The sequence below is a fragment of the Phragmites australis genome, chromosome 4 (genome assembly GCF_958298935.1).
Source record: "Phragmites australis chromosome 4, lpPhrAust1.1, whole genome shotgun sequence".
Classification (NCBI taxonomy): domain Eukaryota; kingdom Viridiplantae; phylum Streptophyta; class Magnoliopsida; order Poales; family Poaceae; genus Phragmites; species Phragmites australis.
Genome location: NC_084924.1, coordinates 45,446,908 through 45,473,113, shown reverse-complemented (window position 1 = coordinate 45,473,113; position 26,206 = coordinate 45,446,908). Strand labels below are relative to the sequence as shown.

Genomic DNA, 26,206 nt, shown 5'->3' with positions numbered 1-26,206 from the left:
AAATGCTTTCATTGTATTGTACACCAGTAAACCCATTGGATGTTTCCTAATTGACAGGGGCGGATCGCCTCTAACGCGTGTCTTCTATATTAGTATAGATAGGCATTTCGTTTTACTCCTTGTAAAGATAGGTGTAGGTATTAGAGCAAGTAGATAACACATACGTAGATCAGAGAGAAAAGAGAGCAAAACGGGCGCTCCTGCATGCGCCGGTCGAGAAACAAGGAAAATCAGATGTCTCGGGAGTCGAATAGGGAGGTGCGCCGCCGCCTCGGTCCGTCCAATCTCCTCCACCTCCACGGATCAGGTGCAGACCTGCAATGGCGGATTCAAAGGAAAAAATTTAGGACTCAACATCTTCTCCTTTCTTTTACTCTAGTTTTTCTCTTCCTTCTCCTCTTATTCTTTCCTTCTTCCTCTTTCATATCGAAAATTTATAGAGGGCAGGGGCTCTTAAGTGTGCTTAGAGGTAGGAGGCTTCTCATCCTCTTCTCCCTTTCTTTTTCTTCCATGCCTAAAAATTGTAGCTTTCTTCATCTTCCATGTTTAAAAGCTGTAAGGAGACTCTGGGGCTCTCAGGTGTGCCCAGGGTAGAGGGCTGAAGCCCGCCCCCAGCCCAGCCCACCTCTTGGATCCGCCCCTGATTGGGTGGCCGCACCGCCGCCGCAGGCCATGCCGGCATCCTCGCGCCCGGCGCGCAACCGCCGCAGATCGCGTCAGGGCAGTCCTCTCCTCTCCCGGTCCTTGGTGGGGTGCGCCCCCTGCCACCGCAGCAAGCCGTGCCGAAGTCCTCCGATCCAGTGCTTTGAACTCTGATTCTCAAGATCGATACGTATGCATGATAATCACCAAGTTCATATCTGCTTGCATCCTCGTATGTTTGTCTGCAAACACGGGAACAGGCCGCTTGTTTTTTTTGCTGCACTCATTCTGTCAAGAAAAAAATACGGTGCAGCATGTACATCGAGGGAGGTTAAACAAAATACTTTCTTGTTTCAGTCGGATATACAACATGCATAAGTAAAATCCTGAATTACTAAATTGCAGCATCAATTTTCTCTGTAAAATGCCATGTAGCGTTTGGCACACAATTTGCAGAACAATGCGTGCTTGAGCAGGAATAAGATCGCGTCACACATATTTAGTTCTTCCAGTTTGCTTGCTATTTTTTAGCGTCTTTACTGAATTAGTGAGTGTCGATCATATGTTTTATCTGGCTGGGGAATTGATCCATCTTTGTACTCAGGTTAATTGGCTTGAATGTTGCAACCACGCATATATCTCAAGAACCTTCGGTCCATTCACAGCAGCAACACCATTGCCACAAAGATGGTGTGGAGTGTTGATCACCATGTTTCAAATGCACTTGTATGAATTAAATACCTGTGGTCTTCTCTAGAGCCAACCTAACAGCCTAACTATTGCATGACTTCTCTTGTAACGTCTGCAGATGAAGTGGACTGGACTTATAGCCAAACTTACTGACCACCGAGTTTTTTCTTCTTCTTACTTACACATTCACGAGCGACCATGCCGCCGTTTGCAATACCAAAGATGGAATAAATGGCGGCGGTTGTTTTGACGTATAACACATCTCTACGTATGTCAATCGAAAGAGGCATGCCCCCGTACCAAAAAAATTGTGCAAGAAGTGTTATCTGTTCAAGAATCACATGAAGAGGTATACTTAGCAATATTAGACTACATATGCATGCAAAAATCATTTGAAGAGTGATGTGGCAATACAAGTTTCAAGCATACCAAGCATGCGACGGCGGCTATGACGGAAAAGAGTGATGTGCAGAGATGAGACATATGTTAACTGGCCAAATGTTAATTGCACAAGAGATAGCTATGTTCTATAGGTACCACCTCTTTTCCCCTCAAAACTGACAATGTTTTTTTTAACATCGGCACCCTTCCCCAAAATCTTTTTTGGAGGCCTTATAATGAAATACGACGTCATGGGATCCATCCCCAACGGGCTGGCTCCACAACAGGAGGCCAAGCCAACCGAGCTACGCTCACTTCGCAAAAACTGATAACATTTACTGGTCATTTTAGACAAAAGGCAAACAAAGAAAGAATCTGAGGGGAATCCTACTCTCATGATATTTTGTAGTACTCCTTCAGATTCTCAGATCACAACAAGTTTTTTCTTCTTCTTACTTACCCGTAGTACAAAAGCAAATACTGAGATTGGGTGGAATTTATCAACTAAGGAGCTGAGACAAAACCTATTTATTATTGTAAGAAGGAAGGTAAGTCGAGAAGCCAACGGATCATGTAGAAATAGGCATGGTCAAGTGCTAAAAAAGGAGGTGACCCGAACAAATGATTTATCATAGCAAAACTTTCACACATTGACATGATCTAAAGAACACGTATTTGACTATTGATTACTTATTACATATATTTTGAAACCCACTAAAAGATACTCACATTTGTCTTTTGGACATATCTACACATATTACTATTTTTTGCAGCTATCGAAATATTTTTAAGTTTATTGATACCCCGACTTTACATATGTAATGTCACATTGAAACGTCACTTATTTACGAATAGAGATGATACTATATACTTACATTTCTTTCTTTTTAGTTCTCAAACATCGTCCCATTCTATTAATCATATTCTTTGCTTTGTCCGAGTAAGCAGAACGTGGTGACCACAAGCCATACCCAAACATAGGAGCAACTGAACTTGGCATTCGGGGAACACTTTCTTACAAGTAGTCAAAAGCAGAAACTGCATTATGAAGGTGCTGGGCCTATAATATTGCCGTTTAGCTGACGTGTCTGTCCTAAACCCGTTAGCTGTCGTTGATCTGTCTACTTTAGACCACTCCTAATACTTCATGATTTATAATGTTTTAGATACTAATTAAGCAGGCACATAAGATAAAAGGTGATACGGTAATAAATTAAAAGGAGAGAGAAGAAGATAAAACCTTTTATAAGACATTAGCTTGACAGAAAAATTACATTGTAACTTGATCACATAATTAAAAAATAAGACACAAGTAAAATAATACATTAAAATAAAGGAGAGTACCTATAAACTATACCTACGTTATTGACCGGATCTCATTATTAGACATTATGTATTATGAGCTTCAAATCTATACTCGTGTCACGTCTAAATGACGTGAAAGGCATACACATAAGCAATATTTCCTTACATCGGGGGTGGCATTAAAACTTTTTTTTTTGTGTTGTGCTAGGTTGCTAACATGGTTGTGACATCATTGCTCAAGTAATCAATTTCAGCAAGTGTTGTGACATCATGGGCGGTGAACGAAATTAGCCCCTTTTTTATGGTAAGTTGATTATTGGGGTGGAACGTGACGGGCGCTTTGCCACCACCCAGCAGTCAGGTACGAGGGGCGAGGAGGGCTGCACCGGTAGCTGAACTGCAAAAGATGCACCTCCGATAGAGTATCTTTATCTTGGTGGTCCGTGCAGGATGATTCTCCATTAGTGCTAAATTAATCGGTAACAGTAATTCAATTCATACTCTGTCAATTTTATCTGAAACATTTACCCTGGAAGAAGGCATGCCACGTGGCTTACCAGTTGGCACGTAGATGCACGATGTGATCCGCTAAGCTGAGCTGGGCACGCCAGTCATCATGCCAAGTCATCCACCAACGATCCTAGTTAGTTTTATAAATCTCTTCCCTCCCTTGGCGACCTTCTTGGTTCTAAACAACACGAACAACACACGTACAGAGGACCGAGAAAAGTTTGTGACGCGCACGGTGAACTATGTGCGGTGGCGCCATCCTCGCGGAGCTGATCCCGCCGCCGCGGCGCGCGGCGTCGAGGCCGGTGACCGCGGGCCACCTCTGGCCGGCGAGCTCCAAGAAAGGCGGCAGTGGCAGGAACGAGAGGCACAACCACAAGGACGTCGATGACTTCGAGGCCGCCTTCGAGGAGTTTGACGACGACTACGACGAGGCGGAGGAGGAGGACGACCACTTTGGGTCACGAACCTTCGTGTTCGCGTCCAAGTCCAAGTTCTCCCCAGGTAATCAACGCCGTTCTCACTGGAGTGTGCAATCTGTAGCAACAGAATGTTCATGCGGGTTCTTGGGTTTGATCGTGACGTGCACACGAGCTGTTAGTGCAATCTCAACGGAAATAACTCTTGTGTAGCCCACGACGGGCGCGCGGCGAGCCAGAAGAAGCGCGCCCGCCACTTCCGCGGCATTCGGCAGCGCCCGTGGGGCAAGTGGGCGGCGGAGATCCGCGACCCGCACAAGGGCACCCGCGTCTGGCTCGGCACGTTCAACACCGCCGAGGACGCCGCCCGCGCGTACGACGTCGAGGCCCGCCGCCTCCGCGGTAGCAAGGCCAAGGTCAACTTCCCGGCAGCCAGTGCGCGCCCACGCCGCGCCAACGCAAGAACCGCGCCGAAATCGCAGCACCCTGCTTTGCGCGGAGAAGAGAAGAACCAGGAAGTACAGCTGGCCGTGAAGCCTGAAACGATGGCGTCGTTGGACAAGGACGACTTCGTCGACCTGATCTTCCCCGCCGCGCCGCCGGCCATGGGGAGCTCTTTCACCAGCAGCGCCGAGTCGGAGTCGGGGAGCCCCGCAAAGAAGCCAAGATACGACGACCCGTCGGAGGTGAGCGGCGGTAGCGCCACGCTGGAGCTCGCTGGCGAGCTGGAGTTGGACCCGTTCATGTTGTTTCAGCTATCCTACTCGGATGGGTACGAATCCATCGACAGCATGTTCGCCGGCGAGGCCGGCCAGGACGTGGCCATCGTGAACAATGACATGAACGACGTCGGCCTGTGGAGCTTCGATGAGTTCCCCATCGACGGTGCTGTCTTTTGATGCACCCTATCTGATGCTTTCAGTTGTAAGCATCTAAGTTCATCATCTTGGCTTCTGTTCCTTCTGTTCATTTACTCAATTAGCCTTGATCAGGTTCTGATTCCTGGTTCAGGAACGGCGTTGGTGTCCAACCGGACGATGCATGCAGCCGAGGGCGATTTGGAGATTATATTGCTTGCTTGCTGATTGATGTAACCATATTCATATGTGAATAACTGTACTGCTAATTTGATGTCCAACTGCTTGAGTTTGCTCGTTAGAATCGGTATCTGTACTGCCGGCCTCCTGATCAAATTGTACTGCACTTTGATAATTTGTACTACTCGCGTGGTGCGTCGTACTGTTGCATGGTCAATGCTCCTATCTCCTATGAGCTGATCATGTCGGCAATGTCGTCTATATTGTGGTTGTGGTTGTTAATGCCAAATAAGTTTGTGAACCTGGCTTCTGTCTTGTCTATGTCTCACCATATCATGTTGAGTTGGAGACTATGTAAAAAGATTATAATTTTCTGAATAAAGTCAAATTTGATTCATTGTGCAGGTATTATGTCTATATATTTTGGCGCTTGCGTTGCAAATTCAGTGGTTTCTCCATTCACAATGCAAATACTGGAGAGGGAAAAAAATACTTTTATAAACTCAGTGGCTGGCATGCCAAATTAGCAGTCCTCCCCATCATCCTATCTGCTGGGAATATTTCTTTGCCATTTCATTTGATTCCATGATTCATATTGTAGCCTCCAAATTATTGTCTCGTTTGCCAGGATATGAAATTCTCCCGGAAATTGTATTGCGACCGATGCTCAAACCGCCTCTCAATCCAGTGGGCACCTAAATGGCACCGCTGGTTTTCAACAGTTGCTGTATGATAATTTAGGCTGCAATTTGCACATCTTGCTATTATCTTCGTTGCCTCGATGTGGTTGCGACAGCGACTTAGCTCAACTACATTCCAAACTAATTTGAGTTGCAGGATTCTCAAGCAACGATTTTTCTTTTTTTGAGAAGTGGAAGCAAAAGGAAAATGCCTCACGGGGAGGGGCCTTGCATTTGTTTACCTGCAACTTGTTATATTATAACTCAGCACCTGTATGCTTACTAATCTTACCTTCAGAATGCTACTAGTTGCACCTACTCTGTCATGCACATAATCTGCCCGTGATGAAGGATTTTGATTTCGTGGTCCATGAGACTATTATTCTTCACAGATATTGGATCTGCCATGTATGTCTGTTGATGAAAGAGCTGTCTAGGTATTGAGTAATTAGAATGGCTGCTTTCACCTGTTCCACTGACTGGAGAATTCCGCCAGCACATCCTTGGAAAAGAATAGAAACTTCGATCCTCTTGATTCTAAGTTTTTTTATGGCAAGAAGTTCTTCATAACCTTATATTTTTCTGGCACAGAATTTGAAAGATCAACAAAAGTATCAGTGTCACTGTCAGCTCTTGTGGTTATCCTCAGAGGATTACTAGGACATGCATGTGGAAAGCTGCGAATAACTCTAATTTGGGTCTGCCCAGGAATTCAAGCCTCTAGAAGAGGTTGAATTTGACTATGAAATTACATGCCTACAGAAACCGGGAAGAAACTGAGCAGAATGTATGACTTTTCTGCAATGACTAGTTACTCCACAAACCAAAACTAGTTGAAACAAAGCGTTTCCTATTCATGCTAAGACAACGAAAGGAGAGATTGTGGTGATCCGACTTTTTCACTTTTCAGGTGGGAAGTCTTTGTCTATGGTCATCACTTCGGTTAGTGAAAAATATCGAAGCTAGACACATCAGAATAGCATAGCAGAAACAATGTAGTGAAATAGTACTATAAGACATCTCCCAAACTAGAGTATCATTAAGGATTAAAGGATAATATATACTACACAAGTTCACAATCTTCCCATCCTAAGCCTTAGGTCATTAAGGTTGTTTTTCTTCGTACTCCTGTTGATGGTAAGCTCCTTGATGGATATCTTCCTCCTGGTTCTAAACCTCCGATTCAGCATAATTACGAATGTACTCATCAATATCCATAATAGCAACCCCAATGATAAGGAGATTTACAAGTATAAGTACGAAGATACTAATCAACATTCACAATAACAATCAACAATCACATGAGTCGAGGAGGGTTCACAATGTTATCATTGTATTCCCAATATCATTCAAAAGATTAACATTCATGTCATGCATGATTTTCAAAGAGTATGATTGTAAAACAGTTAAGTTTCAATCATTTACTCTACCGGAATGAACATCACATGATAGAACCTAGTGGTAGTTCTTTTTCCTGTCGCGAACAACGCTTTATAACCCTGAAGTTGGGAGTGAAATCACAATTCAATACTCTGATTAGAGGTACGTAACTTTACCCATAGAACAATATGCTTGACACTATATGTCTCACGTACCAAGATGTGCATGACATGGTCAAAGCCAATAAAGTATTTCTGCATATTATTAGTTGGTGAATTTGGGACTGAATTGAGGTAAACAAAGGCTAGGATAGATAGATGTTTGTATCCCTACTCATCCTTGGTGATAGAGGATGTCAGGATCTATCTACCAACCATCGCATAGATGTTAAGCTACCTGGTAGACACGCCGATAGGCGATACTTGGTTAAGCCCGACTCAATCGAGTATGTGGTTAATGTGTTATGGCATTGGATGTTCAATCACATGGGGTTCTTAGTTTAACCAAACAAGTAAGGAGGTACTAGCGAGATATTCAAGGGCATGCATAACATACATAGTCTCACTAGCACTCTTCATGTTCATCTTGCATACTCATTAGTTATGATACACATGGTTCTCTAACTTGGTTTGTCAGAGTATTGTGATCATGTAGGTGATAGTCGTATAATAAGTTCAAAGCCTCAGTTTTAAAATAGCTACTCAACATGAGTAAGAATTGGAACTATCAAAGTGTTGGATATTAAATTGAGTCTGAAACTCCGAGTTTGTTCCAAAGCCTGGAAAACAATTGAATTGGAGGATTCTATAAAAATAGTTTCGCTTAAGACATGTATACATATCTTAAGGGAAATAAAGATTACGGAACTCTATCAAGGTTCTTAATCCAACACTTGATCGATGCCCATAAAGAGGTTACTTTAATTGGTAAGGATTTGATTATTTGAATAGCGAGTTGAAAACAATATGAAATAAAAAACAAGTCCTTAATCTATTTTTGTAAAATTTATTATTAGTTAAAAATAGTTATATAATCATTAATCAAGTTAAATTAATTTCTAGAATAAAAAAATTCTAGATTAAAAGATAGGTAAAAGGGAAATTTTGCCCAATGCAACCAGGCTCTGACCTAACTTAGTTTAGCCCAGCCTTGTCTGACTCCTCCCTTCTGGCCTGGTCTAGCCCACCTAGCCCCTTAACCTCTCCTCGGTCGAGTCTCTTCACTTGGTCGCATTAGATCTCATCCCCGTCTTTCTCCTTCCTTGCGCGGCTCTGCTCCTTGCACTCCTCTACTCCTCCGCCTGACTACCTCGACCCGTCACTTGGCCGACTCTGACAGCTCTGTCGTGTTAGTTGCCCACCGACAAGATCTCCAACATCTCCTCTCATTTTACCCTCTGGTCACGACTCTTCTCCGTCGTAGGCTCAATGAATTGAGTGACCGAAGGTTTAAACCCTAGCTCAGCTTGATGCCAACAATGAATCTAGTTCTTGACTTTATGGTGATGCTAAGTTATTATGTGATCATACTATCTATTTTTATTTATTTTCAGTCTGTGATGATATGAGATGAACATGTTTTCCTAGGGATCAATCAACTCCTATAAACACACCTTGCCCTGTAATGATGATGTTTGGTGCTCTTGATGAATCCTCCTTCGGTCTTCACCTTCCTCCCTTGCTCCTCTTCATGGCTCCATGCTTAGGTTAGCCATGATCTTGAACAAGAAGAAAGAGGAGGAGAAAGAGGAAGAGGTGAATGAGCTCACATTGGCCTTACTTTAGCCCTAATGGCATTAGGCTTGCTATGGTGGCCTTTCTCTCCTATTTATAGATGCAAATGCTCACGATTTCTTATTGTTCTAGACTGCATATGGCTAATATTGCATGGCTTAGATGTTAAGCAATGTGACACCTACCATGTTGAGATGTCATCTTGCATGGCTTTAGGATTTGGCAAGATGACACCTAATTGGTTGGGTGGCAATCGAGGGTATTATGGTTATTTTTGGTTGGTGGTATTATTGTGATTTTTGGTGAACTTGAGGCTATTTTTGGTATATGAAATCTGGCCAAAATTTCCTTGGGAATGTAGTATGTTTGTATTTTAACCCTTGGGGAATACTTAATATTTGCAAGAGGGTCTTTGGCGTGGTCGGTTTAATATTTTCTAGAACTTGAGGGGTTTTTCTGCAAATTACATGGCTTGGAGAAGTCAAAGAACTTAATTTGGATTTTTGGAATATTTTCCTAAAATGCTATGCATATTTAGTTGTGAGCTAATTAATAGTCATAATGAAATACTTAGGGAATTTAGGAAACAAATGAATTTCAACGGTTTGCCATGCTTTAGTCTCCTACAACAAAATGTTCTCTACAGAGAAGCAGACATTCGCATTAGGAAATATCCCTCCTCCCTGTGTGTGTATGTATGTAATCAAGGATATGTAAATGTAATATATATAATGAATGAATGAAATGAGATGTATGTCATGTATGTGATAAGCACGGGGTGGAAGGTCAGATAAGTTAGGGTTCCTCTAGGTGTTTCAACGAGCTCACGACTACCATTTAGTGTGAAAAAACAAATAGAAATATAGATAGGCGGCACATTCAACGCACTCACAACACCACATGAATGTCCCCCGCTCAATGATAATAGATAGCTAGAAACCTATGGTATTTGGGAGGTGAAGTGAAAAGGACCACTTACATGAACAAACATGGGCACACGTACCCTTCAAAATCACCTCTTGCTGCTGAAAACAATGCGGTCGATGGAGAAATTCTGTCCTTCAGAGTTCAGGCATCGGCTTAGACAGGGGTAGCACCTGACAAGAGCAAACGAGTAATGCACATGACCTAGGAGGGACATTGGGATGGCCTTATACAAAATACAAGTGATGGATCATGGATGATACACACACACCTCATGATTGCATCAATTAACAGTTGCAGTTGATGGAACTGCATGCAAGTCTGTGGGAATCGAAAAACCCGGGGGACTCTCGGAGAGCCTATGGCCCCGTGGGCTGAAAAGAGCCCATGGTATCGCTATTAACCTCTTCAAGGACGGCAGATGAATTCTAACGCAGCAAGCTTTTTTTCATGGTCACAGTAAGCTAGTGTAGTGAAATTCACATTTTGAAGTACGGAGTATGATCTTTATTCAATAGACAAGATCATGGATACATCAATAAAACCTGTGAGCTTTTTTTGCACGGTCACAGTAAGCTAGTGCAACTCTTGAGAAACTATATATTTTGTGATTTTGTCAAGAAAGTTGGCTGCTTTGGACATTCAACCTGAAGCCCACAGACTCGGCCGCCCACAAGATTGGGAAGCTGGTGCGATGACGCAGAGCAGCCCAAGGTCTTCTCGGGCCCACATCACCCGATTACTCTATTTACAGCTCCCACGCGCGAGACTTCCCGCGGTGCAGACTTGCAAACTAGGGGCCAGGCCAGTAACAGGGGAAGAGAGCTAAGAAAACAATCAAGAAGATATGTGCGGGGGAGCGATCCTCGCCGAACTCATCCCCACGCGGGTGCACCGGCGGCTTACGGCCGCCACGCTTTGGCCGACGGCTGAGAGGAGGACCACCACCGGCAAGAGGAAGGCCGCTGCTGACTTGGCCCATGACGAGTTCGAGGCCGAGTTCCAGCTTTTTGAGGAGGACGACGACGTCGACGATGATCACAAGCCTACGGCTGCTCTGCGTGAAGCCGGAGCCTCGAAGTCGAAGGCCCCTTCCCTTGCTGGTACGTACGATGAGACCAAACCAGCGTCAGAAACATGGTTAATCTCTCCCTGATAAAGTGTTCGCTTTCCTTGTGTTTCCATGCACCGCGCGACGCGCGGCTTCAGGTGTCTCCGTGTCGTCGAGCCCCACGCGTCGCGTGGCCGTTCCAGGGACCAAGAAGTACAGGGGCGTCCGCCACCGCGCGCCGGGCAGATGGGCTGCGGAGATCAGGGACCCGTGGCAGGGGCGGCGCGTGTGGCTCGGCACGTACCGCACCGCCGAGGATGCCGCCCGAGCGTACGACCGCGAGGCCCGCCGGATCCGCGGGAAAAGCGCGCGGCTCAACTTCCCGCTCCCGCACGAGGGTCCCAGCAGCCGGAGGCACCAACCGCCGGTGATCATCGACCTGAACTTGCCGGCCGCTCCCGATTATCTCTGCGTCGGCGGCACGGCTGATGATGACACGATGGATGTCGACGCAGACGCAGACGCATGTCACGCAGGTAATACTATCTCGTAACAGCATGGTTACACATATAGCAAACAAGACGTACACTGACTAATGACTGATACAATGGCGTCGTTTTTGCACGTCTACGCAGAGATGGGCAGTGAGGCAGCGGAGAGCACGCTGATGCGGATCAAGGAGCTCATCACGCAGGGTCCTCACGACGAGCAGATGGCGAGCATCGTGTCTGAGCTGATCAACAGAGCGAACGGGAACAGGAGCGACGCTAGAGCAGCCAGGGTGTTGCATTACGCGGCGGCGGCGGTCTCTGATTGCAGCCGTCAGATGGAAGAGGTTGCTGCCTTGAGGAGGGAACTTGAGAGCCGCGAGAGGCAGCTGAGCGCACATAGAGAGCGGCTTGTTCGGCTGGTTTCTCATCTGTTTGGTCGATCGTCGCTTGAAGTTAGGAAACGTTAGTTTTACCAATGAATCGATTATGTACGATTGTGAAGTGTGAACGATGCGTTTTCTTGAGAAAGAACGCAAGAACAGTTATGTCCTCTAGCAGCTAAAGTTTGGTTTGAGTGGGAAGATTTTTCCAGGATAATGGGTGAACGTTTTCCAACTTCAAACAACCCGCTGTCAATTTCTTTGGGAAAGACGAACTAGTCAGCGTTCATGTGTAATAACCGCATCACATAAATAAGCTGTATCCTCCCCTAAGTTTTGCTAGTGTCGCAAGCCCTATAGACGATTGAGATGGCACTACTATGTATTATACAAAGTTATAACACGATTCTTCTCCAAAAGAATACATGAAAACTTGAACTTTTTTGACCCGATGCAAAGTTGAGTAGTAGTAATTACAAGATATGCAAAGTTATATACACACAGCGCTAAGGCTCCATATGTAACACATGAATTTCATAGAAACATCACTAAGGGCAGTTCAGACTGTTCAGTTTATGCTGGAATAAGAGAATTTTCTTGCGTTCATAGCGGGACCTACAAGCGCGTGAATGAGAACTTAATCAACATAGAAACAAACTGTATTTGCCTGATGTATCAATGGCGGTTGCTTTGTAAAAGTTAAATCCCCAACATTTAGAATTCTCACATGTACTTTGAAACGCAAGAATATTACATGAGTGTTTGGTTGGAAGATAAGATTTGATGGGATATGATCATTCATGTTTTTGTTGGATATGGTGATCAGATTTCTTGTTTCGTAGCATGGATAGAATGATCTAATTTTTTATTTGTTTGGATGGATGGAGCTTGTATGCAGTTAACCAAAATTTTATGGGACATGCTTTTCATATTTTTAGTTTTTCATCAAAATATAATTATACGAGTTATTGTTTTATATTTAATTGCAATAAATACAATGGTATAATCAGATCACAAATCAAATAAACGGTTAAGGAGATAATATCATTTAAAGCATGCTAAAAATGTGTATTTACTCTAACCAACTAGAATATGCCACATCATTAGAGATAAAACTCATATAGAACATGAATGGCTTCGTCCATCATTTTTTCTGGGATAGACTCATTCAACATCTGACAAGAATATTCTCTATAGGTAAGGATGCAAGTAGATACTTAATGGGTAGTTCTGGTCATCACTCAATGTATTTTTTTCTTAACTTAATTAGGTGAGAATAAATTTTTAGTTTATTTTTTAGTTTTGGATCTACCAATAACAAAAAATATAAACTTGTATCCATACCTCTAGTTGAGCATTGCATCTAACTTTTTCTTCAACCAAACACGTTAAAAAAAAACTAGATAATTATCTCCCAAATAGATATATCGCTTCAACCAAACACACTCTACTTTGGTCACGTTGGCCAATGTCTAAGTTCAACATCCATGCATTTTTCTTACCATTTCCTTATTTTCACATCTAACAGGGGTGTATATGCAATATCCAAACTCTAGTTGGATACCGACGCATTTGGCCCCAGGCCCCCATATGCAGGACACAAATAATCGACGGACCAAACTGGCAAATTAACGCAACCCGGCAGCCCCGAAAACCCCTACCGTAGTTCCGTTGCCTCCCCTCCTCCGCGCCGCCACCTCCCTTCTCTCCTCCCGGAGTCCCCACGGTTTCGCGCCAGATCTAGCTAGGGTTAGGGTTTTCGAGACCGGCGGCGATGGCGACCGAGCAAGCGGTGGAGAACTACACGGTGGAGGACCTTGTGGCCCTGAATCCCTACAACCCCGACATCCTCAACGACCTCGAGAAGTTTGTCAATGAGCAGGTAAACCCTAGCCCCTGGATGCTCTTGCCCCTTTTCGTTTCATTCAGGTGGTTTAGATGCAGTTATTGGCCGCAACAAACATAGCGCCTTCTCATGTTTGCGTTTGAATGGTGGCGGAATCGTGGGTTGGTTGGATTCTAAATTAATCTGTGCAGCTTTGACACATGCTATGGTGGCTATCGTTGTATCCGAAGATACCACAAAATTAGCAATAGTTTTCCATCTTTGCTTGCGGCTTGTGGATTATTTAGTCGCTGGAGAGTGGTGAATTTAGTGGCTGTTTTAAGCATAGCGATTGGCTGGATTTATGATACGTGGTCTGCAGGAGTTTCTAGAACATAGGTGCAGTTTGCAGGAGTACTATCTAAGAGTTCTATGGTGAGTGCAAAATAGGCGTATTAGGATGATTAAAATACGCAGGCTAGGAATGCCATTGCTGTTACAAGATGTGAAGTGCATGTGCCTCTCTTCTGCATCAACATGTGCTCATCTACCACCAGGAATGGCGTATGGATGAAGAACGGTTTTGAGTTTAAAGATCTGTGTTCAATAGTTATGCAGTTGCAAAATGAAGTTTTCGGAGGATGAATACCCATAAAATGAACTGCTTCTTTTAATTCTTTGGTTATATGGCTTGTGACTTAGTGAAGCATGGTTGAAAAAAAACTGTCTTTAGGTCCTAAGTAAGTTTACACTTGTGTTATAGTTTTAAACTTAGTTTCATTGCAACATTCGTTACCTGATGTTTTAGTGATTTCAAATTAAGGGTTTTTTTTTTTTGGTGCTCCTATATAGGTCTCATCTCAAACATATAATTTGGATGCAAATCTCAGCCTTCTTCGCCTGTACCAGGTAACAATGTCTCTCCAGAAAGAAAGAAAAAACTATTTTTACCAATATTGTGGCTCCATTTATATGTTATCTTAATGACTGGTTACCTTTTGCAGTTTGAGCCAGAAAGGATGAGCGTACAGATTGTAACCTGCATATTGATTAAGGTCAGAACAACTAATTGGTGCATCAGTTTTATTAATCTGCAACAGCTTGGTCCACTTCTGACTGTTTGAATTTGTCCTTGTTGTTCTGTTAACAGGCTCTCATGGCAATGCCAGCCCCTGACTTCAGTCTGTGCTTATTCTTAATCCCTGAGCATGTGGTATGAAAATTTGCATCCTGCCCTTTTTGTTATTATCAGATGTGCTGTTTTGACCTGGGACGTGCAATATTTAATAGTATCTTGTACTTAATGAAGATACATAGCCTCCGATCTTTATATGTCCACTAAAGAAACCCCACATCCAAATTTGAAGTATATATTGTGATTACGGAGATTTTGAAATTTTGAATGAAACCAATTAATCTTACAAATGTATCAGATGTCAGACCAGAGCTGTCCTGTTGCTTTTAGTTGTGTTCTTTTTTTTTTTGCTACATTCTTTTGTTGGGTCTCTTGAAATGTTTTCCTAGTATGTTGACTTCACTTGTCAGCACCTTTGTTTCAGCAAATGGAAGAGCAGTTCAAGACATTGATAGTTCTTTCTCACTACCTGGAGGTACATACTTGGTCTAACTTATGTACATATGGTAAAAACTAGTGTGGAATCTATAGCTAACTCTAGTACTATAGCTAACTCTAGTACTTTGCTTAAAGACTGCTAGGTTCAGTCAGTTTTGGGATGAAGCAGCAAAGAACCGCCACATATTGGAAGTTGTTCCAGGTAAATATATTTCTTGAGTCATCGAGTCAAGTTATGCATTGTTAGCTTTATACTGTAAAGTAAGCTTGTTTTGCATCAATCTGAGTTTTAATGCCCAGAGGAATCCTTGTGCTATTAAAATTTTAATGTTCACATGGGGTTCCCAGTAGAAGATTGAAATGATGTCGGTCTTCTTCTTCTTTTCATTTCCTGTCATCAGACATGGGTGCAAATCTCTGCTGTACATGTGTTTTGGTTTGATGCAGCTGCCAAGGAAGCTTTGTTTCTGCAGAACCTTTTCTTAATAAAAAGGTTAACCTTGTGCTTTTCATTATGGTGTTCACTGCTGCAGTGATATTGCATATTCATGCCAAAGTGAATTATTTTGTGTGCCTGCCCTGTTCTGTCACGAGATGCCTGGTATCTTTTATTTACCTAATCATTGAGGTGTCTGATGTCAACATCATTTTATCTTGATTCTTTGAATGGGAAGACGCCTGTAGCCTAGTAACTTTTCTTATGATCCTACCATGGACTTACTGTGGATTTTTTCCAAAGATGTTTAGTTGGATGTTATTTTACCAGCTGATATGCATTTTGATCTAAAGCTTAAGTTGTCCTAACGCTATGGATTATGTGCAGGTTTTGAGCAGGCAATCCAAGCCTATGCGATTCATGTTCTTTCCTTGACATACCAGAAAGTTCCGAGGCCTGTTCTTGCAGAGGTAAAACATTTGCCCTGTTTAATTCATGTTTCAAGCTCTTCAGGAAGTGCAGGTGTCATATGAGCTTGTTTTTGTACATTTTTATGACACTGATAATGTAAGTGTCATATTAAATGTTAAGTGGAAATATGCTTTATGTCAGTTGTCAAATAAAAGTGTGATAATCATAAAAAATACCCTCATCCAGACACTGCTTCTTTTACATGGGGTATACTATACATTGAATAGTTTCCTTTTGATGTTACAACACACCACTTTTCTTTTCAGGCAATCAACATTGAAGGTCTCTCGTTGGACAAGTTTGTGGAGTTCCATGCTGCAAACTCAGGTTGGGTAATTGAGAAGGGTGGACAGTCTCAAGTGATTGTCCTTCCACGCAACGAGTTCAATCACCCCGAGCTCAAGAAGAACACAGCTGACACTGTTCCGTTTGAGCATGTAACTCGCATATTTCCTGTCCTCAGTTGATTCAGGCACACTGAGAGCTTTATATAGAACTCAGAGCGAGTGAAGCATCTCAAAACACTTGTGTTTTGTATTTTATGGTATACCGCATTTTGAGGTTTTGAGATTATCCTGATAAAGTGATACACCTGTTAAATGAGTACCGTCAACTGATAGTGCCTACTCGAACGAATGGTCAGTTATGCATGTGTCGAGATCCAGATTTTGCACATGAGCTATGTATGGTCGCTGGCACAGTTTTGTCTGTTGCCAGTGCTCTCTCTTCGCGCAATTATTTGGTGATACTCCGGATCATGGTGGTGAGAAAGTAGATTGTTGATGATCATCACTCGTGTAGGAATTGTGTCTCGGCAGTGGTGTTTGTTGTTGGAGGGAAACCAAGATTTCCTAAGTATTAGTTTTTGGTATTGGTATTACCATTGTTGTCCATGTGAGTTATAACTAGAGCTACTTGTTTTTCTTTTTTCTAAACAAAATAGCGGGAAAAGACTGAGAAATCTATAGTTGCTTGGTGAAATTCATCTAGAACGAAAATGAAAAGGAAAAGAAATCATATGGGCCGTCCAATGGATGGGCCTATGTTCTATCATGGCCCACTAGACTGGGAGAGCCCAGTAGTGGTATTGTTATTGTTTGTATGTTTTTTTGGAAAAGGTAAGGTATTGTTTGTATGTGCTTCATAACGAAGATGAAAAGTCCGGTTTGTTCCGTCGTGTTCCAGGATTCGTAGCTCCGTTGTGTACAGGGCAGGTCTCCGCTGTTCATGATTCGTGTTCCTGGATCCATCATCGCTTTGTGCACAAGTCTGGTCTCTGTTGTGCACTTGGCCCCGAGTCCTGGCACACGGTCCCAAGTCCGAACCATTGCGGTGCGACGCCATCGTGCGCGCTCACGCTCAGCAGCGCCGTGCCGCGAGGCGGTGGGAGCTGGGGCGGCGGCCGCGACCGTAGGAAGTAGCGCCGAGCGCCGAGCGCAGCAGCTCTAGTGGGGCACGCGGAGCGGGGGTACGGCACGTCTCCGAGTCGCGACCGCTGCATCGATCACGGCCCCTCGGTTGAACTCGACGTCCAGGTACGAAACCTTGCTGTGCCGCTCAGCATTCAAAGGCAGGCAGGCGGAGGCATGCCAGTGACGAGTGCTAATGTGCTGTGTGTAAGGTTGTGTTGAAATATCGAGAAAATAAAGGCTTCCATTCAAATTATCTGTCCAAGTGCTACTGCAAATATAATCTCTCTTTTACGTCTTAATTTTATAGCCTTCGACGAAACGCATGCTTTGCACTGTATTTATAGTAAAGAAAGAGTTGATGAATGTTAGGATGGCGCCTAACATTTGAGACAATAACGTACGCCGCTCGTCCCAGCTGCATCGACCACGTTCCCATCCATGCATTTGCAGCAAACTGCAACGCTGGCGCTGCCACCGGTCGCGGTCTTCGTTCCGGTTGCTACCGAGCACCGCTCGTGGTTTGCCGCAGGCAAGCGAACCAACCGGCCAGTAGAGAGTGCCGTACACAGCGCAGATGAAGGTTCGTACCAGAACTGTTAATAGCAAATATTTATATTTCCGTAAACATACTATTTACAGCAACAACGTTCTTCTCTTTTTTCGTTTTCTTTTCTTTTCTTTTTGATAATTTCTATGGATTAGGGAAGGTAAACTAAGCTAAAAGAATCGGATATACTTCGCCTATTTATTGACTGCACTATGGTCAATTCTTCACCATAGCAAATTGAATCCTGTACCCAATCGAGCCACCGTCATCCTTGCAGTGACCAGCCGTGCCGATGCGAGGCTTCACCCATGGCTGCAATCTCTTCGGTCCCTCCTGCACATGCAGTTACGCCAAGCCGTCAGCCATTTTCTCTGCTCCAGCTGTGAACCTTCCTGCTGCGGCAAAATTTCTACAGAGTTGTCTCCGTTACAAAATTTCAGCGCCTAGTAGCAAAGCATGCCTCCATTAGCGACCCATTGAGCAAAGCGGTCAGAATATTCTCGAGAGTCTGAGAGTTGGCTGCTCGAGCGCGACAGGTCTGTATCATCCCTTCCCTGGTAAAAGGAAAGAGGTTCATAGCATAAAATTCAGATCCAAGGGAAAGCAGCGAAGCAATATCTTCAGTTGTGTATAACCTCATTGCAGTGTTTGCTATATAGCTTTACTTGGGGAAAAGTTCGGAGCACTAGGCTAACCTCTTCAGTGTGTCCTTGTTCGCTGTACCACGTAGATGATTCAACACTGACAACATCCATAGGTGAATTTATCAGTGACGACCTGCAAATTAGGATTTGAAAAACCTTAACAACATCAACAATCTCAATACTTGGGAAAGGGAATAATGTCACATCACTGGCCTAAATATCATAACTCCTAGGTTGCCAGATCAAGGGGATAAGAATGTAAAGAAAAGGGCGGCATATGCAAATTAGTGGCAACATATTTTACCGCTCGAAAATTTCCTCATCACAGGAATTTCCCGAAGATGACAACAAATCAAGGTCAAGGAAATTTGAAGAATGCAGTTCAGGGTAACCTAATCTTTTCAAATAATTCTGCCGCTCTTCTGACATGGAGTGTCTTCCAGGCATTGTGGCATAGTTCGTACTGAATATCAGAAAATACAGTTAGCTCATATTATTCATGGAAAGGCTGTACTTTTCCAGTACCAATTTTGTGAAAGAATAAACACACCTGGGGTACAGGTTAGGTTCGCATATGGAGATCTCTGGTGCAGAATCACAAGGCTCTCTAATATCATCCAGCTGTTGCATCGGGAGCAATTCTGTACTGTTTTCTCCAACATTGCAGTTAGATACAGGTACACTGTTCTCGCACAGAATATTATCCGACAGCGACCTCTTTATGAATGATCTGATTAAATGAGATGCGTTGATCACTAAATTAGACATGGAAACCAAACAGTTTGTAACTAATACAAGATACTATTTTCATGAAACAAGCAAATGCTATTCATGCAGCTAGAGAAAATGAAATGGTGCGGTAACCATCATATTCAAATGTAAAACCTATTAAAAATGTTTAATATCAGATATACCCTTTCCAAGAAATATTGGAAAAGTATAATTCACACCTTTCAATATCTTCATTTGATGTTCCTTGCCTCCCAATGTTGTAATGCTGATCCGAGTCCAACTTCCACAATGCAGGTTTGCCTTGATGAGGTTGGAAATGGCCCAAGAACCTGCAATTTTTGTAAGACAGATAAGCCTTTTCGTGGTAATATGCCATACAAATATCAAGGCTTTCCATTGGTTCTGTCATTCCTACAGAATATTATTTCGAAAATATTGAGAAGCTTACACATTTATAGCATCCTGCTTCTCAGGATCTGTGTAAGCATTATTGTAGTAACGTTGAAGGGTACGAAGGAACTCCTGAGATTGGGTTGCTGCCTTCCATTGTCCTCTTTGCTCACAGAAGATCTGTAGCACATATGAATAACATGGAGAACTTAGACTGACAATTCAAACAAGCAGTTTGGAATTGGAAGCGATGTGTTTATGACTAGTTGACTATTAAGCTTACTGGCTATCAAGAAGACTCAATCACTTTGGAAGAAACAAATTCAAAACTATTAACTATGGATTTGGCGGAGGCCATAAATGATAATCTACTGCAATGTGTCCAAAATGGATGCTGTTTAGTAAAGAATATTCAGATGCAAACACTTGTGGATTGACATTTGCTTCGTATCTTTTTCATAAATTCACTTATATGATTAGGTAGCTACACATATCCTCACCCCAATAATCACCTCCACTACTTCGCTTGTTTCCAAATGGCAAAGCAACATGTATATTGAAAAACTTTATCCAATCATAGGAGATCTGCGAGCGAAATGTGGCATGTTTTGGTAGAAGTTGCCCCCAGTATGTGCCATCTTGCTAAAATAATAAGTATTATGGAATAAAAAAAACTCGAACACAGGGAGAATACGTCCCACTAGCTTTTTCTTAAGAGAGGGGAGTACCGAACCTTTAGGGAGGTACTCACACGACCTGCGAGCATCTAGGTTCCAGCCCGGATGGGCGCAGTGGTGGGTACAGAGAAGCTAGGTAGGGGGGCTCATCAACCTCTCTCTTCCTCTCCGTCATCCATGGTAAAAAATTGGTGTGTGTGTGGGGGGGGGGGGGGGCTCCATTGGCTGCGAAGCAATAGGAGGGCTCATCAACCTCTCTCTCTCTCTCCCCCTCTTCCTCTCCGTCGTCCATGGTAAAAAAATTGGTGCGTGTGTTGGGGGGGGGGGGCTCCATTGGTAGGGGGGCTGGAGCCCCCTAGATCCGCCCCTGGGTGGGCGGCCTCTCAATTGGAGGCTCTACCAACCGAGCTATTGCTCGGTTCTCAATATAACGGAATAGAAAATTGTGCTTTGATAATAGCAAACTTTTTTAACTATACTTTCAGGTGACATGATACTTCAACTTAAACATGCCACTAAAGATTTAATGAACTAATAGGAAAAGGGAGACAAGTGAATTAGGAAGAAGGGAAGAATAATGCAATGAAATTAGATCTATAACAAAGGGGTGAAGAACAAATTGAGCCCATTGTACACATCTTCCAGAGTATTCAGATGCTATAAATTTAAGTGTGCTTGCATTAGGAAAAAAAAGCAGCACATTATTAAGAGTTGTATTATTCCGTAGTGAAATGCAGATGATATTCCCAGGAGCCAGGTAATATAACATGACATGTACCTTGTTGTGAGCAGCAGAACCACCGTATTGAATAGCTAAGGTATCACCCATCCGTTCATAGAAATCCATCAGGTCATCAGCCAAAGGAGCATGCAATTCAACTTTAGGTGCTTCAGTGAGCCCCAGAGCAACAAGTTGGCGTCCTAAAGCAGCTAAGCCATATGCATATTGTGCAACATTTGTGCGGTCCAAGCAGTCTATGCAGTTTGTCCTGAGGACACCCTTCTGTAGCAAAAGAGGTACCAACTTAGTTGCACAGACGTTTGGACCGTCGTTACTTTTGTCATCACATGGTTTGGCAACAGTTCCTTGTTCACTGTAATGCATGCAAAATACAGATATGAGGACTGCAAATTGAGTACCAACAAATAAGACCAACAAGACCCAGCAGAGAAGATACTCCCTCTTGTCCAAAAGAAAGCATTTTTTTCTGTTACCTTGCAGGATCTCTAATATAAGTTTTGACACGAATTTACCATAATATGTTTCAAAATCAAATTTTATGAAGGTACATTTCACAGCAAGTAAGAACGCGTGGTTTTCCTTGTGGCCAAATATAGGTATTAAACTAATTCTAGTGATACATATGATCGAATTTAGAAAGTGAAATGCTTCCAGAAATTTGGTCTAGATGGAGTAACTTCCAATGACTTGCCAGCTAGAAATTATGGATTCTTAAGAAAAGGTTCTCTTAGTAAACTTTTGAATGGTTCCCAAGTAGACCAGAAGCTACCTTGAGACATCTTCAGGTTTTGTTGATGCAGTTATCTCACAGTGGAGGAATTCGGTTAGATCCAACACATCAGATGCTACCTTGGTCAACAGTGCAAGCACGTTGGTGCCTTTCCTGCAAATAGCATGTCATACTTAGCATTCTAGGTACTTTACAAGATAATCAACTTTAATTGCAAAAGCGATCTTAGATACAAGATTCTCTTGGAACAAAATAGGTTACCTTCTAGAAAGCTTACTGAGATCCATGTGTAAAAACTTTAGACGGTTGTCATCTGTTAATCCCTTATTAATATAATGGATAGCCTTTGCAAATTCTGCACGAAGCAAAGATTCACGAGGCTTCTTCTCACGAGTCTGAGTAAAAGACATTTGAGAGAATAAAACATAATATTCAGATTTATAACAAAGAGCAACAAACCCTAAGATATACATCAGTGACAATATAAATGGAAATCAAAACACATCAGTCATGTCAAAGTACCAAAAAAAAAACATTTATGATACACATACCTTTATTAAGTTCAAGATGATTATAGGGTTCCCATATCTAAGTGCAAGGTTTTCAAAATGAAGGCGAGTTGCCTTGTAATCCACATCTGGTTTTACTGCAGCAGCAAGGTGATTGGAATATCAGAGGAGATAGTCTACAGAAAAATTCATGACAAACTTAATGGCAGAACTTACATATGATATCTGGTCTAATATTAAGTCTTGAAGTTTCCTGAAACCAGATGAGAGGTATCGATCCTCTATGTTGTACAACAGAAGTTATCTGATGTGGGATTTCATCAGATGTATCTTCAAAAATAATCTGTTCAGTCTCAACATCATTGGCGACCCTACCCTTTTCGTTAACACCTCGTTTCAAGAATCTATATTTCAAAATGACAAAAGCAAAAAAGATAAACTAATACTGTTGAGATGAAAACAAAGCTAAATTGACTTAAGGATGTATTTCTTTTTATCCAAATGAAACCTCTAAACTTAAAGGCTTGTAAGTTGTAACACAAACCTGGTTCCGGCAAAATGGCGTGAGCGCCTAGCTATAAGTGTCAACCAGAAATCCTTCCCAGATAATGAGAGCTTCGACTGAATGCATCAAAACAGGTGTATGAGCATGTCTTCGTATGGTACTTGATTCTCATATACATTTAGGGATGTAATTTCCACAGTACATTTTTGTGGGTCATGAACAAGGATCACGAGACAGCGCCCAATGCTTACTAACCATGAAACATTAAAACAACTAGAAAAAAAGAGCAATGTAATATCATATTTAACATTGAAATGTTCAGACTGTACAAAAAATGGATTAAAAACTGAACAAAGACATTAGCAGTCTGCTGAGACTTACGAGCAAATGCTTCAACTCGGGAAAGCATCAAGCAGCTCAAACTGGAAAAAGTCAGCAGGTTATACAAAGCCATGCCTTTGCAAACCCTCTATTTCAAGCTTTCACTATATATCAGGTCATGAGACGTGGAGTAAAACACGTAAGTTAGTGGGATGACATTGAGTTAGCAGCAACCCTACTTGTGGTCTTCGATGATGAATAGACGGTACTGGTGATATGGATACGTTCATTAATCAGAAATGACAAGGAGGAATAAAATAAAATGCGACCAAAAGATCTAATGTTGCAAAAGAGTATACCTGTTTAAAAAATCCATGGACTAAGGCAACAGTCCAACTGGTATTCTTGAGATGGTTCCGAATTGCTCGTGTTAGAAACTCATTCCATACAAACATTGTTTCATAAACAACCTGCCCAGTATTCTTCTCAGTTATGTTCTTCTGAAGGCTGCGCATGATGTTGTAAGAGTAGCTGAAGAAGAAATCCTTTGAAAGATCAACCGAGCAAAGTAAGCGTTTATATCTACAAAAAAAAGTGAGATAAGAACATAAATCTCGTCAAATAATGAAAACAAAAAACAGTTGAAAATATCCTTGTAGTCAGTACAGAACAATGAATATTAGCAAGTGAGAATAATAGTATACTTCTGGAGCATGGAAATTTGAAACATCCTTATATATCTCCAACCATATGAACACCTTACACAAGGCTCCGAACTGCGAGCATTGCCATGACGTACTTGCCATATGAGTTGTATGCATATTGTTCTCAACAAGCAAATTTTATGCTTATAGGAAAAATGGCATTATGCATACAAAGAACAAATATTACTACTGTCATTGTACAATAGGACAAAATCATCAAATGGAATTTCCCATGTTCTACTGGGAACATGAATATATGAAGAAAGCCTGATATGACATTATGCAAATTAGATGAAACGGTGCAATAACAGGGAAAAAAATACATCAACGCCAAAATTGCGTCTCAACACAACATAGCAACAAAATGAACTCAAATATGTGGAAAAGAAAGAAAGCCAAGTGGCCAACAATAAGATAAATGAATAAAAAACTACAAAAGCAAGAAAGCAAACTGGCAATTTTGGTATTGTTAAGAACCACTGATGGAATTACAACAGACAATACACAATATTTACATGTTGAAAAAACAAAAGACCTGTTCTCATCCCTAGAATAAGCCACGTTGGGCCAGACTATAACACTTGGAACTGCGATCATTTCAGTCTTGCCAATAGAATAAATTTCATGGCCACATATTGTGCCAACTTTCCTTCTCCTGGTTATTAGAACCATGTAATAAGGGCCAAGAAACTTTACAAAACCTGAATAAGCAAAGAAGTAAATGTTGTGATTTGAACACCTACAAAGCTGTCATTGATACAATCAGAAAGTTTCAGTTGAAATTGCAATACCAACTATTCCGTAGCATTTTGTGACAAATTTCAGTCCATCAGTCAATCTGTTCCCCTCATGAATCCGCAAAAGCAGTTCTTGGCATTCATTCTCTGTGTAACTAGTTGGATCTTCCTCAATGCCCAGCTCACTTGATTCCAGCCGGTCAATCTTTAGCACCCTCCACAGAGTCCTGTTCTTGTCCCTTCCAATAAGATAAAATTTCTACACCAAAAAGGCGCAGACAATCAGACATGTTAACTACAGCAAAAATTGGACAATAAATCAAATGCATAAGAGCTTTTGATGTCAAACCTCATCTTCAGTAAATCAATAGAACAGTAAACGAGGGATCGATATTAAACATCGCCTATCGTCTATTGTATCAAAGGTGATATCTTGATATCTAAATCACAAAGCTAACTATCCTCGAAACATACGTCAAGCTTCACCTAGTATTTTGGCACCGGCTTAAGACAAGCAAAGCAGAAGGCTACCACACATTAGAAACCAAAAACACTACAGTAAAACATCATTCCAGCAAACATTTAATATGTCTGAAACAATTGCGGGGAAATAGCACAAAGGAACACCCTTTTTGTTTTCACTCTCTTCCCTCCCCTCCAAAAGAAACAAAAAGAAAGATCTTTCCCCCACCTTTTTGCAGCCTTTTAACCTTACCCTAATTGAACTGAACCAATCATGATGGATACCATCACGCGGTGCAAACATTAAATCACAAGAATCCAATAGACCATAGAACAAAAAAAACACAGCCCCATTGCAGCAAAGTCAAACACACGATGTTTACTGACATAGAAGAGGTCTCCAAGTTCAAAGAACCTGCAACCCAAACCAAATCAAGCGACTAATAAGGAGGCATAATTTGTAAGAGATCCGTACCGATCTGGTCTCGTAGAGCCGAAACTTCTGGAGGAATTTGCCACCCGTCATAGCCTCCATCGAATCAGATCGACAAACGAACACAAGAGCTCTGCAAATCCTGACCGTGAAATTGAGAAAAACTGGAAGAATATCTGCAGTTCAGTTCCTCGTCGGCTGCTTCAAGTAGAGCATCTTGCTCGCTCACAAACACAAATACTCCACGAGAAAAACCCAATCAAAGCTCCCACCTTTCGGATCACGAACGCCCAAACCGACAACAAATGGATTGAAATCGATCCAATTCAACCCCCCACGACGAGAGATTTCCAGAAAGGTCGCACCTTTGGATCTGAACAGGACGCAAGACCCGGAGAGGAAACAAATCGATGCAAAATCGGTGGCCTAACCACAAGAAGATATTTGCTTTCTCTGAGCTCGGCAAGAAGGTGGAGTGAAATAGGAGGATTCCACGCAAACAACGCGAGTTTTGGGCGCCCCCGGCAGAGATGTGTCAGCAATATAAAAAGATGGGATTTTCTGAAGATGGGATTTTCTGAAGGGACGGGACGACGGGAGGGAGGTAGGAGGCAGCCGAGAGCCACATGAAGCTGGCGACGGCGGGCGTCGTCCACAAAAACACCACGCAAACGCAAGGGAGGAGAGTGGCAGCAAGACCGTGTAATCATTGGAGGAACAGTATCTTTTTTGG

At 42.4% G+C, this 26,206-nt stretch overlaps 4 protein-coding genes across 7 annotated transcripts; 3 read left to right on the top strand and 1 right to left on the bottom strand.

Annotated features, from left to right (window-relative positions):
- Window positions 1-3,685: 3,685 nt before the first annotated feature.
- LOC133916787 (ethylene-responsive transcription factor 1-like) lies at window positions 3,686-5,381 on the top strand. Of its 2 annotated transcripts, none has more exons than XM_062360625.1 (3): window positions 3,686-4,032; window positions 4,161-4,871; window positions 4,959-5,381. In XM_062360625.1, the coding sequence occupies exons 1-2, from the start codon at window positions 3,771-3,773 to the stop codon at window positions 4,844-4,846; spliced, it is 948 nt and encodes a 315-aa protein (XP_062216609.1). In that variant the 5' UTR covers window positions 3,686-3,770; the 3' UTR covers window positions 4,847-4,871; window positions 4,959-5,381. The 2 variants fall into 2 exon arrangements, with proteins under 2 accessions (XP_062216609.1, XP_062216610.1); XM_062360626.1 differs by having other exon boundaries at window positions 4,940-5,381.
- Window positions 5,382-10,487: 5,106 nt separating this feature from the next.
- On the top strand, window positions 10,488-11,840 carry LOC133914473 (ethylene-responsive transcription factor RAP2-12-like). 2 transcript variants are annotated; one of them, XM_062357575.1, is made up of 3 exons: window positions 10,488-10,804; window positions 10,911-11,288; window positions 11,388-11,840. In XM_062357575.1, exons 1-3 carry the CDS (start codon window positions 10,549-10,551, stop codon window positions 11,708-11,710), a joined length of 957 nt encoding a protein of 318 aa, XP_062213559.1. In that variant the 5' UTR covers window positions 10,488-10,548; the 3' UTR covers window positions 11,711-11,840. The 2 variants fall into 2 exon arrangements, with proteins under 2 accessions (XP_062213559.1, XP_062213558.1); XM_062357574.1 differs by having other exon boundaries at window positions 10,863-11,288.
- Window positions 11,841-13,252: 1,412 nt separating this feature from the next.
- On the top strand, window positions 13,253-16,578 carry LOC133916786 (eukaryotic translation initiation factor 3 subunit K-like). Its single transcript, XM_062360624.1, has 8 exons — window positions 13,253-13,505; window positions 14,301-14,357; window positions 14,453-14,503; window positions 14,599-14,661; window positions 15,008-15,058; window positions 15,157-15,223; window positions 15,845-15,927; window positions 16,195-16,578. The coding sequence occupies exons 1-8, from the start codon at window positions 13,398-13,400 to the stop codon at window positions 16,393-16,395; spliced, it is 681 nt and encodes a 226-aa protein (XP_062216608.1). The 5' UTR covers window positions 13,253-13,397; the 3' UTR covers window positions 16,396-16,578.
- A 1,347-nt stretch (window positions 16,579-17,925) lies between these two features.
- LOC133916785 (phosphoinositide phosphatase SAC2-like) lies at window positions 17,926-26,206 on the bottom strand. 2 transcript variants are annotated; one of them, XM_062360622.1, is made up of 16 exons: window positions 25,516-26,205; window positions 24,633-24,837; window positions 24,377-24,542; window positions 23,497-23,719; window positions 22,856-22,932; window positions 22,528-22,715; window positions 22,354-22,448; window positions 22,064-22,197; window positions 21,842-21,955; window positions 21,109-21,424; window positions 19,712-19,833; window positions 19,482-19,592; window positions 19,082-19,261; window positions 18,836-18,994; window positions 18,583-18,664; window positions 17,926-18,441 (listed from the first exon to the last, which is right to left on the bottom strand). In XM_062360622.1, the coding sequence occupies exons 1-16, from the start codon at window positions 25,573-25,575 to the stop codon at window positions 18,331-18,333; spliced, it is 2,343 nt and encodes a 780-aa protein (XP_062216606.1). In that variant the 5' UTR covers window positions 25,576-26,205; the 3' UTR covers window positions 17,926-18,330. The 2 variants fall into 2 exon arrangements, 1 of the variants encoding a protein (XP_062216606.1); XR_009909532.1 differs by having other exon boundaries at window positions 18,370-18,441; window positions 18,924-18,994; window positions 25,516-26,206.

Excerpts from the sequence above, each read along its gene's own strand:
- LOC133916787 (XM_062360625.1), top strand. The coding sequence starts at position 3,771 with ATGTGCGGTGGCGCCATCCTCGCGGAGCTGATCCCGCCGCCGCGGCGC. Across the intron at positions 4,033-4,160 it reads CAAGTCCAAGTTCTCCCCAG|CCCACGACGGGCGCGCGGCG; the intron begins GTAATCAACGCC and ends ACTCTTGTGTAG.
- LOC133916786 (XM_062360624.1), top strand. The coding sequence starts at position 13,398 with ATGGCGACCGAGCAAGCGGTGGAGAACTACACGGTGGAGGACCTTGTG. Across the intron at positions 13,506-14,300 it reads AGAAGTTTGTCAATGAGCAG|GTCTCATCTCAAACATATAA; the intron begins GTAAACCCTAGC and ends GCTCCTATATAG. Across the intron at positions 14,358-14,452 it reads GCCTTCTTCGCCTGTACCAG|TTTGAGCCAGAAAGGATGAG; the intron begins GTAACAATGTCT and ends TACCTTTTGCAG.
- LOC133914473 (XM_062357574.1), top strand. The coding sequence starts at position 10,549 with ATGTGCGGGGGAGCGATCCTCGCCGAACTCATCCCCACGCGGGTGCAC. Across the intron at positions 10,805-10,862 it reads GAAGGCCCCTTCCCTTGCTG|TGTTCGCTTTCCTTGTGTTT; the intron begins GTACGTACGATG and ends TCCCTGATAAAG. Across the intron at positions 11,289-11,387 it reads CGCAGACGCATGTCACGCAG|AGATGGGCAGTGAGGCAGCG; the intron begins GTAATACTATCT and ends ACGTCTACGCAG.
- LOC133916785 (XM_062360622.1), bottom strand. The coding sequence starts at position 25,575 with ATGGAGGCTATGACGGGTGGCAAATTCCTCCAGAAGTTTCGGCTCTAC. Across the intron at positions 24,838-25,515 it reads GGCTCTACGAGACCAGATCG|AAATTTTATCTTATTGGAAG; the intron begins GTACGGATCTCT and ends TTTTTGGTGTAG. Across the intron at positions 21,956-22,063 it reads CTCAGTAAGCTTTCTAGAAG|GAAAGGCACCAACGTGCTTG; the intron begins GTAACCTATTTT and ends TGCTATTTGCAG.